At 41.7% G+C, this 17116-nt stretch overlaps 1 protein-coding gene across 1 annotated transcript; it reads right to left on the bottom strand.

Moving 5' to 3' along the window:
- Positions 1-1233: 1233 nt before the first annotated feature.
- LOC116392359 (cdc42 effector protein 3) lies at positions 1234-12807 on the bottom strand. The gene is made up of 2 exons (XM_031863729.1): positions 12658-12807; positions 1234-3798 (listed from the first exon to the last, which is right to left on the bottom strand). Exon 2 carries the CDS (start codon positions 3236-3238, stop codon positions 2327-2329), a length of 912 nt encoding a protein of 303 aa, XP_031719589.1. The 5' UTR covers positions 3239-3798; positions 12658-12807; the 3' UTR covers positions 1234-2326.
- Positions 12808-17116: the final 4309 nt, after the last annotated feature.

Here is a 17116-nt window from a genome sequence, read left to right as displayed (position 1 = left end):
CAAAAGTAACTAAAGCTGTAAGACAGATGTAGCAGAGTAAAAATACAATATGTGCAGTGAAGAAAGTAGCATAAAGTGGATATACTCAAGTTAACCTCAAAATATTAAAGTTGAGTAAATGTTACATTCCCCATCTGCTCTTAACAAATATATTATAAAGGAAGTGTAGCCACCAGTTGTTTTTAGAATAAAGAACTTAAATATACATATACATATACACATATACATATACATATACATATATACATATATTTACATATATATACACATATACACATATATACATATATATACACAGCTGTGTGAAAAAGTGTTTGCCCCCTTCCTGATTTCTTATTTTTTTGCATGTTTGTCACACTTAAATGTTTCAGATCATCAAACACATTTAAATATTAGACAAAGATAACACAAGTAAACACAAAATGCAGTTTTTAAATGAAGGTTTTTATTATTAAGGGGGGGAAAAAATCCAAACCTACATGGCCTTGTGTGAAAAAGTGATTGCCCCCTAAACCTAATAACTGGTTGGGCCACCCTTAGCAGCAACAACTGCAATCAAGCGTTTGCGATAACTGGCAATGAGTCTTTTACAGCGCTGTAGAGGAATTTTGGCCCACTCATCTTTGCAGAATTGTTGTAATTCAGCCACATTGGAGGGTTTTCGAGAATGAATGAATCTCAATCGGATTCAGGTCGGGACTTTGACTAGGCATTCAGCCATTCAGAGGTGGACTTGCTGGTGTGTTTTGGATCATTGTCCTGCTGCAGAACCCAAGTGCGCTTCAGCTTGAGGTCACGAACAGATGGCCGGACATTCTCCTTCAGGATTTTTTGGTAGACAGCAGAATTCATGGTACACGCGTGTATATACGCGTATACACACGCGTACACGCGTGTATATACGCGTGTATATACGCGTATACACACGCGTACACGCGTGTATATACGCGTATACACACGCGTATACATACATACATATACGTATACACATATATGTATACACATATATGTATACACATACATACACGTACACACGTATATACACGTACACACATACGTATATACACACGTATACACACACGTATACACACGTATACACATACGTATACACACGTATACACATACGTATACACGTATACACGTATACACATACGTATACACGTATACACACGTATACACATACGTATACACGTATACACACACGTATACACATACATACATATATATTTATTATCAATCATTATTAAGCACACTTTTGTCTGTTTGAAGAATTGTCCACACCAGCTCAGTTTTCTTTATAGGAACGTTTATTTTGTACATTTACAGTGACAGCATAAATTACATTTGAATAATAGGCTACTGTGATAATGCAGACAGTGAATGTTAGAGAGACCAACAGTGAGCCACGACATGGGGGAAGAGTGTTTGTAAGAAGACAGAAGAAAAGAATATTGCATCATGATCTAATGCAGCACATTTCTTTCAGCGACTTTCTTTTAGAATTGTATTTGTAAAAACTACAAGAAGGAGCTTCTCCAGTTTCCCTGCGATCAAAAGAAGGACACTGAAATGTTGGTGCTGCTGTTCTCATACGTGAATACCATTTTACATCACTTACATCTTCATGTTTTACAGAAGGAGAGGACTTCTTCACATCTCATCCGGCATTGAAGCGTTACAGTAAACCAGTGAAGGTATTAATGTTCAAGCAGCCGAGACGGATTAGGACAGAACATGGCCTTCAGCGTGAAACCCTTCATGTCTGCAGTTCAGCTAAGCGTGACTGAGAATGTGCTTGAACAGCTGAAGTTGTGGGACATTATTTATCAGTAGCTGTGGTTTCCACGCTGCTTTTGAATTTTGTTGACAGCTGCTGATTTCTCCCGGGGTCAGTCTCGACACATTTATGTCCGACTCATTTGGCATTTTGTTAACCATTAACGAGTGGAAAATCCTCAGCATTAGTCAGATTAAGAAGACGACACAATGCTGGTTGTTTAGTCCAAAGAAAAGGGTTGATGCGTTTGTGATAACGGGGGTGAGTTTGTTAGCTTGCAGTTTTAAGTGTTTACGACGTTCAGTTTTGATAAATGGCTCTTAAGGACCTGCCTCTGGCCTCGGGTGTTGTCATGTCGGGCAGCAACGTCCCGACACTTAACAACAGCGTCCACCTGTTTCTCACCTTTCTGAAACCCTTCAATGACCTTTAAGCTCAGCGTCTTCTCCACTTCTCCACTCCTTCTGTCCTCCTTTACTATCTTAACAAAGTCTTTAGGGATTTATTTATCCGTATAAAAAAATATCTGTACATCACATTGACATTTCTTCACAGCTCGCAGCGGTCGTCCTCAGTCTTGTAGCGGTCCATGATGCTCAGGACGTCCTCCATGATAGATGGGCCCAGATCCAGGTCTAACCCCGCCAAAGAGTCTGACCTCGAGACCCCGGATGACACCGTGAGACCTGCCGGATGGAAGGCGGAGCAGGGCGACTCGCTGCGGTCGCTCCTCAGATCCTCGTTGCTCAAGCCGGCGTCCGAGTCCAGACTGAGGCCCCGGCGGACGTCCAGGGGCCCGCAGGTTTCCGACATGGAGTCCTCAGAGGAGACCTCTGAGAAGGAGCCGGAGGAGGGGACGAGCCTGCGGACGGCGGGGGAGAGGGAGATGTCGCGGCAGGGCTCTGACGCCAGGCGGCCCACCACGCCGTTCTCGAAGAGCTCGCTGTGGTTGTCCGTGTGGCCGTTGGCCTGTTTGCGGCCCGTGTCAGCCGGCTGCTGATGGTGGTGGAAGTGGTTCTGCTGGGACGCCAGAGAGGGAGGGGAGGGGTCGTCCAGGTGGAGGCGCGGGGGTTTGGGCGGAGCCTGCTCGTGGGCTATGAACACGGGCATGGAGATGGTGGTCTTCAGCAGGCCGGTGGAGGAGTGCTGATAGTGGTAACCATTGTAGGCGTAGCTGTGCGAGTCCTGCCTCGCCGCCAGGCCATCATCCAGCCGCCTCTCCACGCTGTGCGAGCGGCCGTCCTGCATCCGACTCAGAGCCGGCAGCATGTCCATCTTGCCCTGCAGGAAGCCCACGTCGCCGAACATGTCGCCCTGCCCATCGGGCCCCACGTGGGCGCTGTGGCGCACGTCGCCCAGCGGCGGGCTTATCATATCGCCCGAGAGGACGTCACGAAGCCTCAGCCTCTTCCCCTTCTTGGGGGTCGTCGTTTTTAAGTACATTGGCGTCTTTGCCGGCATTTTTGCGTCCGACGTCTGCTTCACGCAAGGTGATTTGGAGAAAACTCTTAATCTGAGAGGAGGGGTACGTGTCCTCCGTTCAACTCACTGGGAGGCAGCTCTTTATGTCTGGGTATTAGTCCGTTTCTTAGGAAAGTAAGTTGAATGTAGACGAACAGTTCGCAAAGCAAAACTCCCGTGATAAGAAGCTCTTTTCCCCTCCCAACCGAGGGGATCCTTTTGCTCCTCCAAGTGAGAATACAAATATTTAGCTCGGTCAGCGTAGCGATAGCAACCCAAGGGGTTGTGCCTCACGCTGTCTTGTGACTCCGGGGCGAGGAGGGGAGGAGGAGGAAGACCTTGACCTCAGATCAGCTCTGTGTGTCTTTCTCTCATACACAGAAAAGCCATATCCAAGTAAACAGCGGCTCCTCTTCCCCCTTCAGAACGCAAACCTGCTCTCGTCTTTATCCCTCCTCAGACAGAAGGGATGAAGGGTGGGATCTCTGGCGGGCCCCGCCGTCTGCTGTCGGTGGGTTCTGTCAGAAACTTTGGGAACGTGACATCAGAACGCTGGAGATCTGTGCGGAGAAACGAGAGAGAGAGAGAGAGAAAAAGGCGTCAGGAAGTGGTGAAGAGAGAGGGAGGAAATTGGGGAGATGGATGGGGCAAAAAGGGGGAAGGGAGGAGGCAGGAGCCGGGGGGGATGAAGAGAGGAATGAAGGCGGAGGAGGAGATTTACAACTCTTCTTTTCAGAGAGGACATATGAAGGAAAACACTCCAGAGTGTTTGCTAAGAAAGGGGTCCGACTGCCCCAAAATTGTGTGACTCTTACAGCGAGTCAGTCCACGAATCAGAGCAGAAAATTGGTCACGCATTCCCGAGGAACCCCTCAGCTTAGTTGGTGGAAACACAAATTACTGTATTGGCAACGGTGAGGCTTTAAAAGCCTCTGGCCTCCGCAGCAACTCCCCTGTTATCAGTGGAAAATCTTAAAAGTCTCTTTCCTGAGACAAACACTGTGAATTATGGAACAACAGTTCAGGTCTCGCCTGAGGGCTCTGTCATCTTGTGATCCCATCATCTGAAATATTCCTCTGGTATTTAACTCTTAGAACGTTAAAAAGAGTGCTCTGTTTCATGTTCAGGGTTCAGAGGTTGTGACACAAAATTTGAAGAATGCGATGCATGCCTTTACAAAAACATAGCTAGACTTCTTTAGATGACGAGGAAATAGAGAGACATTTAAGAAGTGCAACCCCTTTCCTTATTGAAGCACGAGGAAGCATTTTGTCTTGAAGAATGTTTATAATAAACTTCAGAAATGAAGTATTTGAAGTTTTTACGGAGCAACGTCGTTTTACTCTAATGTGACTTTCAGATCTTATCCTATAATTATGTCTGAATGCTGCGCAGATCACAGTGTTCTCGATGAACGCTTGACCGTTGTTTGAAAATGAGAGAAACGGGAGGAATTCTGGTCTCCACCCCGACATCATCACATTGGCATCTGAGAGGGTTCACATTCAGGTTACTGTGAACTTCACTCAACCTGCAGTCAAAGTAGCAGCACCGCAGTGTAGAAGTACTAAAGAACAGTTCTGCTGCACAAGTATAAAAGTATTATTATCAAAATAGACAAAGTATCAAAAGTAAAATGACTGATTATTCAAATTAAACAAATGGATTATAATTACTGAAGCATTCATGTGTTTGTCGCTTTAATGTTGCAGCTGGTAAACATTCATTTGAATCACTTTATATTGCTGCTAGCCTGTGAGTTTCCCCCCTTATCTTATTTTATGTCATAATAATACGTCATCATTTATTTGTTGGTTCTATTTTATATTGTTAATCTGAATCTGCACAGTAAGTTATCACATATATGTAGTGGAGTAAAAAGTACAATATTTGCCTCCAAAATGAAGTTGACTATAAAGTAGCATAAAAAAGGAAATACTCAAGGCAGTGCCGGGTGTTGCCATATAACAGTATTGACAATAACTAATATTTTAAAATGAAATATTGATGTCATGTTAATAATACACATAGGATAATATCGTGTAAATAATACACTACTCTGCAGTTATGGTTACAGACTCTCTCCACCGCCCTACACTGATATGTTACTTACTATATTTATTTTTAAAAAGGAGACAAAAAGCACAACAAATATGTTAAAGGGGATTTAACTGACAGCATTATTGTTTTTTTTATTTTTCAAATCCTCAATAGATATATCAATAAAATCATTATGGTGAATCATCTGGTCATGCAAATCTAATATTGCGACAGCCCTACCTCAAGTTAACTTTACTTTAATTACTATATTTTGGCAGCTAAAGTACAAGAGAATAGAGTCTGAGATCTGACGGATTGAATCTCACTACAGTAGATCTCAATTTTAGCTTCTTTTTTTTCTTTCATTCAAAAGTGATAACGGTATATCAATGCGCCAATTTGATCTTTCCCTCTTTGCAGCTCACCATTACGATTGTTCTGAGACAAACTCGTCAGTTGCACTTGACATCACTGATTTCTCTCCTTAGCTCCTGCACAGGACGTTCTTTGGAAACCAAGCACATTACAAACTGTCCGCCAAAGCTTTATTTCATTTTAGGTGGAGTCTCTTTTCCCTTTGCAGCATGTAGAGCTCTACATCATTTCATGCGTCATCCCCCGAATGACGTTAGCCGCCCGGGGACCCGCTTTCACCAGCAGCTATCAGGTGTTCTCTAAATGTTGCCAAAAACTGACTTCAATACACAAGCTGAAATAAAATAACTTCAGTCCACCTGTTCATGTTCAAAGCTTTTGTTGAAAGTGGGACCGAGTATCGGTCCAATTTGCATGAAAACAACAGAAAACGAATCGATGGAATAATCGTGTTTTTTTTTACGACAGCATTGACTGCATGGAAGTAGATGAGTATATAATCAAGAAGTCAGGAAATTACTTTAAAAGTTGCTACAAGGAACTTTACTTTCTGTTGATTTTGGCGGTCCCTGTGGACGAAAGTGGTAGCGTTTCTGAGCACCACACTCCCTGGAAACCTCTCATTTTACTGCTGCAGGTGTCTGACAGTCTGCCCCGCTCAGTCCTGGTTCTGGTTCTCCCCTCGCCTCCCTTCCTTACAGTGTGCTCAGCAATACGGCCTTGACCTCCAGCAGCGTGGCTCCCAGTGGGGACCGTCAGAGTCCCCCCTGGAGTCTGAGCTGAAGCCGTTTCTGGTAAACCTGCATGATTTGATCTTGTTTCGTGCGGAATCCGACCCGGTGGCACCCATGACAAGCATCAAGACTAACTATATAGAAATAGCCAGTATTATCGCTGATGGTCTTGTTTACTTATGTAGGTCATATAGAGGCGTCAGTGTTCCATTGTGACTGTTCACAACCAGTTACAACTTCCTCACAGTGACTTAAAAAAAAACAATCAGAGAAGGGAAGTTAAATGTCTGCAGCGTTTATAACAGACTATAAGGTTTACATTGACGTTTCAGGTACTTTTGATGCTTTTAACCAAACTGACTTCAAAGCGGGCTCAAAAGGGAAGAAAGTAATTTCTAGATGAGCAACAAGGCCGGTAATTACACACAAAAGGTTCAACATTGCGCTGAATTTGGTTGAAAAGTCGAGTTATCCTTTATATATCTAGGTAACTTCTTAACATTGTTTCAGCAATACGTCAAGTCTTATATTGTGACATTTGGTCAGGATCTGCTAACATTGATCTATTCATTCAAGGTTTCAGTAAAGGATCGATGTGGATAACGACCCGGGTTAAGTTACATCTCTGGACTTCAAAGAACACAACAGATTGTAGATTATAAACTATGCTAGAGAATCTGAGGGCAGATTAGTCCTCTAACTAGGGGGACAGATGATGTTCAAGTTCAGGGTTTCCACTAGAACACATTAACATGCTTTGACATTTAAAAAAAAAAACAACATTATTTTTCTCATACCGTCTGTCTGAATATATCAATCATAAATCAATCATGCAGCACATACCCAAGTGAAGAAGTGGAACAAATGAATAAAAAAAAAAAAAAACAGTCACACCTAATAAAGGGAGGACGCTCACTGTCGGCTCCATTAAAACAACCAGACGACAATAGAACGACCACAACAGTTCAAACACATAAAAGTAATACCAGTGAACAAGTGAACCAGTCCGAACTGGTTCAGACGGGTGGAGCAAGAGACCGTTTCTAACGTGTTGTGAAGATATTTCACTGTGTTTGACTCGGTGAGGGGATGATGGGATGTGGGCGACCTGCCCTTCAGCTGTTCCTTCAAAGGAATAGCTCATCCAAATGAGGGAAATTGAGACATAAATCTGTCTGTAGACAAAACCACATAATTTCATCCGCCTTCTTCCTTCTTTGAAATTATTTAGCACACATATGCAAACGATATTACAACAATCGTTTGGCCCTGAAACAAATACTACATCTCAACTTATTGAGAAGCCAAAAGATCTTAAAATGTTTTTTTTTTTCTGGAGCCATTGATGTTGGCAGATTCAAAAATATTCAGGAGGGAAAACAGATTGTGTTAACTGTGTGCTTTGGAAGAAGTGGAGAGTGAGTCCCATTTTGATCGACAGAAAAATAATCAACCGTTTTGACGTTAAAAACAGTGAAAAAAAATCTTAACATTTTCTCTTATCAGCTTCTCAAATGTCTCAGATTCTTTGTTTTAAATTAAATATCCATGTACTGTTGAAAACATTTGAAGGCCTCCCCTTGAATTCTGGGAAGTTTCGTTAGCAAAATGATTTATTGACTAATTGAAAAAACAAATAACGGGTGGTTAAACAATAATGAATATGGCTGTTAGTTGCAGCCCTACTACAAACTATGAGGAAAAGTTGGAACTCATTTTTAATTTGAATGTTTTATTCTGCATAGCCTGGAAAATGTGACAAATTGCTCTATTTAATTTGTATTTATTCTGATTTCTTCAGTATTGTTAACAATTTTCACAGTGATTTATAAGTTGTGTTGTAGACAGTGAATGCTATAAAGATTGTATTGTGTCAAAATGTAAACGCAGCACACTGAATCTGGCTATTATTATTCATGGTGTCTTGTGCCACAATAGTAAACAGACTGATGCCAAACATGTACTTACAGCTCTAATCACCAGTTTCAAAGCCACTCTACTACATGCTGCACTATTCTCCTGTTTCCACTCAAGAGTATTTGTACTGACGATAATGCAGCAAATATTCCTCTAAATAGTTTCAAAACATAAACACAATTTCGTATTTATTTGTGTACTATTTGGAAGAAGGCTGAAACGGAGCTACAGAGATACATTCAGCTGCCTGAGAGTGAGTTAATGTCATTAGAGAGGAAATTCAATCAATGGTCAGGTAGGAAGTTAGTTACTGGATGAAAAGATTGTAATTAGTAACAGTTTCCAAAAGTTATTCATCTAATCTTTTTGATTACTTTTGGTTTTACATATTTTTTCTTTTTCATTTCTAGAAAAATTAAAGGGGAACAACGCCCATTTTCAAAAGTCATACATAACTTTATCAAGTCTTATCAAGTCTTATCAACTCTTATCAACTCTTAATAACTCTTAATAACTCTTAATAACTCCCTCCCAAATCAGAAAACTGGAGTGCTTCAACACAAGACCTGTGATGTCATCAAGTATAAAGAGCGGAACGGCTCCATAATGAAATAAAGATGTTATAGATTACACAGAGAGCATCCAGGGGAATGAACATTTTCTGTTTCACAATTAGGAACACTACAATAGAATTAAAGCCAAAATCAGTCTCCCATTCATTGTCTATGGAGCAGCTCCATGACAGTTTGAGACGTCTCTGGTTTCTGGCTTTGAGAGAGGGTAGCTCATGTTCACTGATATTGATTGCACTTTTCCTAGGCCACGGAAATAACATATTGGAATCTTATTTTCGGTGGTGTTCCCTTTAAGACACAAATAAGTCAAAATCATACCCAAAGAAATGTCTTCAGTGGCACCAACAAATGTTCAAAGAAAAAGTACTACAAAGACATTCCAACTTTCATACTTATCACATTATTATTGAAAACAATATATGTAATCAGATACTAACACAAACAAACACACATTATGAGTATAGATAGCTTCACTGGAAGCTGTCCCGCGTCAATGAAGCATGAGTTAAATGTTTGTTTGTCCTACAGTTCAGACATTAAGTTTCTCAGCTCTCATCTGTCTGTCAATCACAAACAGACACACACGCGGTAGCAGCCAGTGTGGACTCGAGTCACATGACTTGGATTCAATTTAGACTGGAGTCACAAAGTTGGTGACTTAAGACTCGACAAAATAGAAAACATACTTGCAACTGGACTTGAACACTGATGACTCGCGTCTTCACTTGTACTTCATCATTTCCCCCAAAGCCCAAATATTAAGAGTTATTTGATTTAAAAAGTGTGCCACGAATCAATCCATTTCCTGACTCAACGAACAATAACGCTATTCATTCACGGCAGGTCGACGCTGTAATTCCCCGGATCCTTTTTAGTTTATCGTTGAGTTCAGCATCACTCGTTTTAACAAACTTGTTTTCACAAATAAATACAATTTTTAAAAACCACAATGTATGTATTTAATCTGTCATTAAAATGGTATTACATTTGGTGTGGAGCAGATTATGACTTGTTTAGGACTCAAAACTCAAAATGTAGGACCTGCCTGTCATGACTCGGGACTTGAGACATACTCGCGACTTGCTTAACATTAACTTGGTCCCACGTCTGAAAAATCGCTCAAACAGCTAGTTGACATTTCTTTCTTCCATGTTTCACCCCCCTGTTATTCTGGGACGCTGCTGATGATGCAATCAGCCACGGAGGAGGCTGATCTGACATCTGTTTCTGCTCTCAGGCCCCATTTGCTGCCTACATTGTGTCTACAGCAGGACATAGACTCAGTGAGCCTCCAGTGAGCCCTGTGATCTTCTAGGACAAACACATCGCCGCTCCTATTATTGTTGTTATCCTCCGCTGTCTGTCGCGTCACGCTTAATTGCACACAGCAGGAGATTGTTGACAAAAAAGCCCTTTGCTTGTCTGGTAATCCGTTTGTTTTTACCATAAAAAAATAAAGCTGATTTCATCTAGTTGATATACAGTAGCTGTTTTCCACAGTGAGGTTTCACTTGTTCGAGGGCCCAAGCACTAAAGTGCCAGATCCTAACAGTCCTGCGAGGTACCTATTGTTTTTGTAGAGATTACTATTCTACTGCACAATCCCGTTTTTGAGGGGCTTGGGATGCTCGAGAACTCACGAAAATTGGCACATGCTTCAGACCTGGTGAAAATAGCAATAAGTTCTGCAGTGACTGGTCTCAAAAGGTGGACAGGATATCTAATCTTAAAACTTGCTTTCTCTCTACTGACCAGCAGGGGGCGACTCCTCTGGCTGCAAAAAGAAGTCTATGAGAGAATGACTCTACTTCTCTCTTGATTTATTCCCTCAGTAAACATTGTAAACATGAGTTTATGGTCTCAATCTCTAGTTTCAAGTCTTCTGCAGCATGATGTTCATTTAGTAAATTATGGTCCATTTAGAGTCAAACAGACCATAAAGCAGGGGATGCATTAGGCCGGTCTTACTGTGAATGACAGGTCACTGCCGCTACCAGAGATGTTTACGGTGTCTCTACATCACTCCTCCGCATTCCAAATACGGTCACTCCTGTTCATTGATTGTGAACAAAACAACATGGCGACGGTCGTAGTTCAAGATGGCGATGGCGAAATCGCCAAACTCGAGGCTTCAAAACAGCAGTCCGCAAACCACTGAGTGACGTCACGATGACTATGTGCAGTTCTTATATGTAGTCTATGTGCATTACAAGAGTTATGGGATTTAAGAGATCCACCTCAAAGTCGGTCAGAATCTCAACACTTTATGATGCTAAATTGTGACGCTTTTCTGTTGTCTTGGTACGGTGTCGCCATGTCGAGGTGGGCAATATGCACGTTTTCGCCACGACACGGGAGGCTTTTGTAACTGGACTTTACATTGTCCGATCTCTCCTAAATCTGACATGCTGGATAAGAGTCCAGTCCTAAAGGCATCTACACTCCCATATTGAGTCATAGTCGTAGCGCCACCTGCTGAATGTAGGAAGTTAAGCCTTGTATGAGAGCATATTAACCAGTAACTACAAAAAAAAAATTAAAAGTATAACCCCTGCAAAAGCGCAAAGATTAAGGATAAAAGACGAGTGAGTTCAAGAATAAACTCCAGTTAACTCCCCCTCCCTCCCTCCCTTACGTAAGTGCAGCCTCTGAGATCATCCCCGCCCTCCTGAAGACTGTCTCGGGGTTGACTGATTGGTGCAAGTGGAACAAATCTGTCTCTTTTTTTCAGGTCTAATCCAGTCACAGATATTACAGCACAGCTATTTCTAATCGGGCTAATATAAATGAATGCTTCTGATTGGCCGGGATGAGACGCTCATTAGTGACCCCTCACCTACCCTCCTGGTTCACCATATTGCTCCATTATCATCAGTTAGCAGCACTGTCGCATGTTAAATTAACCACTAAATAAAAAATAACATCAGTTTCTTGGAGTTTTAATCTGAATACCACGGTACACCGGTACAACCATACAGCATAGCAGAGGTACGGCCGACTGCTGTGACCTCCCGTATTAAGCAACAGTGAGGAGTTTATTCCCGGAGCACCACAGGTACTCTGAGTCACTGGGAAGCCTGGCACAGTTTTGAAATGCTGTAACATTCCCCTCATTACTGGGCGAAGGTCCCACAGGAACAGCCCTGTCCTGCTTCTGTAACACCTAATCTGAGATATTAGGTAATCGCAACCTGGATAGCGTGTCCATTAAATCAAGTCATTCTTATTAATATAGCCCAATATCACAAATCACACATTTACGAGCGAGGATCAATTTGTGTGAGGGTCTTTGAAAGCCTCACTTCAGATCAGGAAAAACTTAACAAGAAAGACACTTTAACGTGGAGAAAATATAAAGAAGACTCGTGAAGAGCTAATGGGGAGGAATCCGTGTCTTCCTGGATGGACAGACATTAAATAATTAAACAAAACATAACATTCAGGTTAGTTATTAAAGGTTTCAACAGATGATAATATTTGAAACCTTGTATTGTTAACACGTCTGTCTAAAACGCCTAAAATGTGCATATTTATGTTTTTCTCCCCACATGGCAAACGACGCAAACCAAAGGGAGTGTCACGCGCGCCGAAGCCGAGGCTATTATGTTAACAAATATAATGTTCCACTGGTCAGTTCTTTCCTCTTTTTGTTGTTGACATAATAGGAGACATTGGGACTATTCAATAGGTAGGTCAGCAGCCACCGACCAACCGCTGACCAGTTTAAAAACCCATAAAAGAACCTCCACAAATCCACCAAAAGACGCTGATATTTACCTCCAGCGTGAGGCGTCGCTCCGTCTTCCTTGTGGGAATAAAATCACAGGAGTTTAGTCGTACAATCCACTGACACGGTCCTCGGCGCCAGCGTAGGTAAACCTCTTACTGGCGGGGTATAAGCCCTCTGACTCTGGAGCGCTCTGGACGGAGAAAGTAAAAAAAAGGGGATCCGCTTCTCACACAAGGAGCGCCGTCAAAACCAGCTGGAACGAGCACGAACAACGTCCGGTTAGGATTTTCAGATTAAGATATTCATCTGTGAACATGTGCTGTAACATTTTATTGTCATATCTATTCATTTGGAGGGATTTTTTATTTTTTTTTATTAAGCAGGGGAGAAAAAAAACACAAGTGAACGATATAATTGCCCTGTGCACTTTTTCCCCGCTACTTCTTCTGTGAAGTATGCTTCAGCCAGGTGAACAAGTGAGAGTAGGCCTATGACAAAAGGGGTAATAGCCTTAGGTCACATCTGATAATTACATCAAACAAATACATTGTTCTTAGGCCTAGCTAAAAGTACCAATACAACAGTGTCAGAAATACTCCTTTACAAGTAGAAAGCATGCATTCAAAATGTTCCTTAAGTAAAAGTAGAAAAGTAGTAGCATCAAACTTTACTTAAAGTACCAAAAGTAAAAGTACTTATAGTTCAGAAGGGCTGTTTTCAGTGTTGTGTTTTTCTGGAATATTATATTATTCTGTTTTATCAAATACATGTAAAAGCATAGTTCTTCAATGTGGAGCCAATTTTAAATACTGCATAGGCCTACTGCTGAATAGCTTAGTAGAACAGCATCATATTATATAAACGTTATATAAACGTTTTTTTTATCTAAAAAGTAACTCTTAACGAAAGCTGTCAGATAAATGGAGTGCGGTACAATATTTTCCTCTGACATGTAGTGTAGAATACAAGTATGTCAAACGTGTACATTCGTGTACATTCCACCATTGGTGGACATGTATGGATTTACAAAGGTAAACGAGACGTGCGTTGTCTTATTTTGAAAGTAAGACATTCTCAGCTTCCGGTGTCATCGTAGGCGGCAATCACTGATTTCACACAGCAGAGCTCAGGATAAACAACCAGTTTATACCATTAAACGGGTCTTTAAACCAGTGTGTGATAATTAAATCATCAGTACTGCTCCGATAAAGACGGTGAGGAGGGATAAGGCTGTGTTATTGATTACGTCTCTGATCAACAGGTGGGAAGCCACAAAAGGTCAAAGGTCAAAGGGTGAGCAATAACACCAGGAAGCAGCCAGGTTTGACCCTCAGCTGATGATGAGATCTTTTTCTAATTTAGGCCTGTGACTTACGCACTACAGATTGACCCTGTTTATATTTATGTGTCTAAGAAAACACAAACAGATTATTTGTTTGTTTTTTAAAAGTCATTGTTGAAGCTGCATTATGCCCAATGCTGCTGCTGCTGCTGCTGTATAACACCATTTCTCTGCTTTGCAAGTGAATCTGATACGTCACGTTTTTCTGACCACCTGTGCACCTCAGAGAGCCATCTTACTGTTGACCTTTCGCTGTGACAGACGGCGTGGAGACTGTTCTTTAATTGGATTAGCAGCAGAAACCACAGTCCAACAGCCAAACAAGTTTAGACCAATTAAAAAAAAACTGGAGCAGCCACAGGCTTCTCAGCAGGCTTTGTTTATTGTCCATGCAGACAACAGCAAACAAGTGAATTTAGTGGACTTTTAGTCAGTTGAATAATTGTCAGACTGCATGACTGAATAAAAGTCATCTTTGCAGCTTGCAGCTTTGCAGCAAGTTGAATGCTTTTTAAAGCTGCACTAGTTTGCGGGGCTAAAGCAGAGCATCACCAACAATAATATTTTCAGTGTCTGGAAATATTTCAGGTTCTTAGTGAACGATGAATTACAATGTGAAACTTTGACCAATTTGAATATGTTTTACCATTCTCGTCCCATTGGCTTTGTTTCATTGTTTCTGAATATTGACGATTGCAACTTAAAATATCTGATGTTTGGCTAAAATCAATAATCCAATTAAATCCAATTAATTTATTAAGTCAACCGTATCATACCATACAACTACCTTTTGCACTACCCCCATTCTCTCCAGGTATATATGGATTTGTATATAAGTACCGTATATATATTTTTTTATTTCATTTTATTCAATTCTTTAAATATCAGAATCAGAATGATTTTTCTTGTCATTATACTCCACTAAATGAAATGTAGCAGGCTTTTCTTGGTGTAGTTCAAATTAAATATATATAGTAAAACATTTGTATTCTTTACGTGTTTATAGTGTAGAGGGGCTTCAACTTACATTTCGCTGCAACCCTGTATTGAAATGACAATGAACCTTGTCACCTTGTTTCTGTCTGCAGCTACAGTATCATGGCTAAATCTAAGATTTTGGCTTGTTTTCTCCACAGAGTTGTAAAGTCTCTGCATTACTAGGAACAATTACACGTTTGAATGGGCATTCAAATTTTTTACTGGCTCAGTGGAGACCTGCTGGAGCATAAACTTCGGAGCCTCGTTGTGGTGGCCCCAACAGATTTGGCACTGCAGCTTCATTACAGCGAGGTAATGAGGATTTAACAAATGGAGAACGCAGACGTTTGCTGTTAGCAGGTCGGACTGCAGACACATCTTGTTTACAGCTCCCGCCCGCAAAGCAAATTAAATCCATTCCCTTGTTACTCATCCGCTGGTGTTTGCGCTTCATCTGCAAAGAAAGACGGGCGTCTTTTTTTGCTGAAGTCAGCGTCACACCATAAAACTGCAACATGGGAGGCAACATGAAATGTTTCTTTTAGTGGTTTCAGAGTTCTGGCACAATTTCACCTTCTTCCGAGCTGCATTGAGAAGGACAAACGGTTTGAAGAGGTCAACATGTGCAGTTTAAAGAACAACTTTATTGTGGGACAGATGCATTTTGGCTTGTGGCCTTCATCAGGGTCATCAGAGAACATATTTATGTAGGTTGTGTTACCGAGGTGAAATGTAACTAAGTGCATTTACTCAAAGACTGTACTTAAATTTGAGGTACTTGTAATCACAATGCTTTATACTTCTGCTCCCCTACATCTCAGAGACAAATATTGTACTTTTTACTCCATTTGTCTGACAGCTTTAGTTACTTTTCAGATGACAGTTTTTCCTCCCCTTCCTGTCCAGTGGAAACCACATATCTCCAGATGTGCTGATGTTGCATGTTTGTGATAAACCGAAGGATGAAGTGTTACTTAATGAGTTGAGAAAGTCCTCCTACTTCTTCATCTCAGTAAACTCTTTAAAAAGCCTCTTGGATCAGCTGGAAAATGCATCGTCACAAAGCTGAAAACAGGACTGTTGATGTGTTTAGAGATACGAGGTTCTCACAGGACAGAGACGCTACAAACATGATGATCTTATAGAATACGATGCATTGATGCAGATTAAACCAACCAACAGGATATAAAGGAGTTAAAACATCTACAGCAGTGACATACACATTAATGCAGCAGTGATATTAATCCAGAAACATCAGATATAATAGTAAAAAGCTGAACATTTACCGCACACTTTAACTTAAAGTCCTTGATGTGCATTTTGCTGATACATCATTTTATATTTGAGTCAGGTTTCAAGGTTTAGGTTTCTTCTGCAGTCCTGGACTTCCATACGACGAGACAAACATAAATAGAACACCCTCTCTGTCCCTCTCACTCACAGTATCACTCTCACCCTCCGCGAGTGTTTGAAGCCGATTGGAATGTGTACACCAGATAAGCACAGAGCTGCACCGAGTCTCTGAAAGACGTGCTTATATCACACAGCAGGGGACCGGTGTGAACACACACACACACACACACACACACACACACACACACACAGATATGACGCCACCTAAGCAAATCAAGATTTAATCAGTGCAGTATGGGGTGGGTCCACATGGATCCAGGAGACCACATGAGCTCTCACTCTCCAGGCCCCCGTGGCAGAGCTCCAGCCCCAACCAGGTGTCGCCCCCATGCTAAGACCCCCGGAGAGGTCGGCGTTAGTCCAGCTCTGAGAGACAACGTGGGGGCTGGAGGTTTGTGTCTGCATAACCCCCCAAGAAAGTCGTGTAAGAGCAAAGAAGGAAATGAAAGGTGGAGGTCTAGTTTCGTCTATTTAGATCGTGGAGGGGGGAGATCGTATTCAGCCCGCTCTTTGTAACGCAGCACCGTGTCAGTCCTGCAGGCCGACCCTGGCAGACCGCAGAGCCAATTTGTCCTCTCTTGTTGTACATTATTACGCAACAGGCTCAGCCAGGTGGAATTAATTCATCCCCTTGAGTGTCTCATAGATTTCACAAGAAGACTCAAGATTTAGGCAAAACTCCCACTGTTGAATGACCTGCTGCTTTCAACTTGTACACAAACTTAATCAGCCCCTTAAATCCACCCTGTTTAATCATGTGACTATTACTCCAG

The sequence above is a fragment of the Anarrhichthys ocellatus genome, unplaced genomic scaffold (genome assembly GCF_004355925.1).
Source record: "Anarrhichthys ocellatus isolate YVR2014 unplaced genomic scaffold, GSC_Weel_1.0 scaffold29, whole genome shotgun sequence".
In the NCBI taxonomy this organism is placed as follows: Eukaryota; Metazoa; Chordata; class Actinopteri; order Perciformes; family Anarhichadidae; genus Anarrhichthys; species Anarrhichthys ocellatus.
This window is presented reverse-complemented; position numbering and strand designations above follow the sequence as displayed.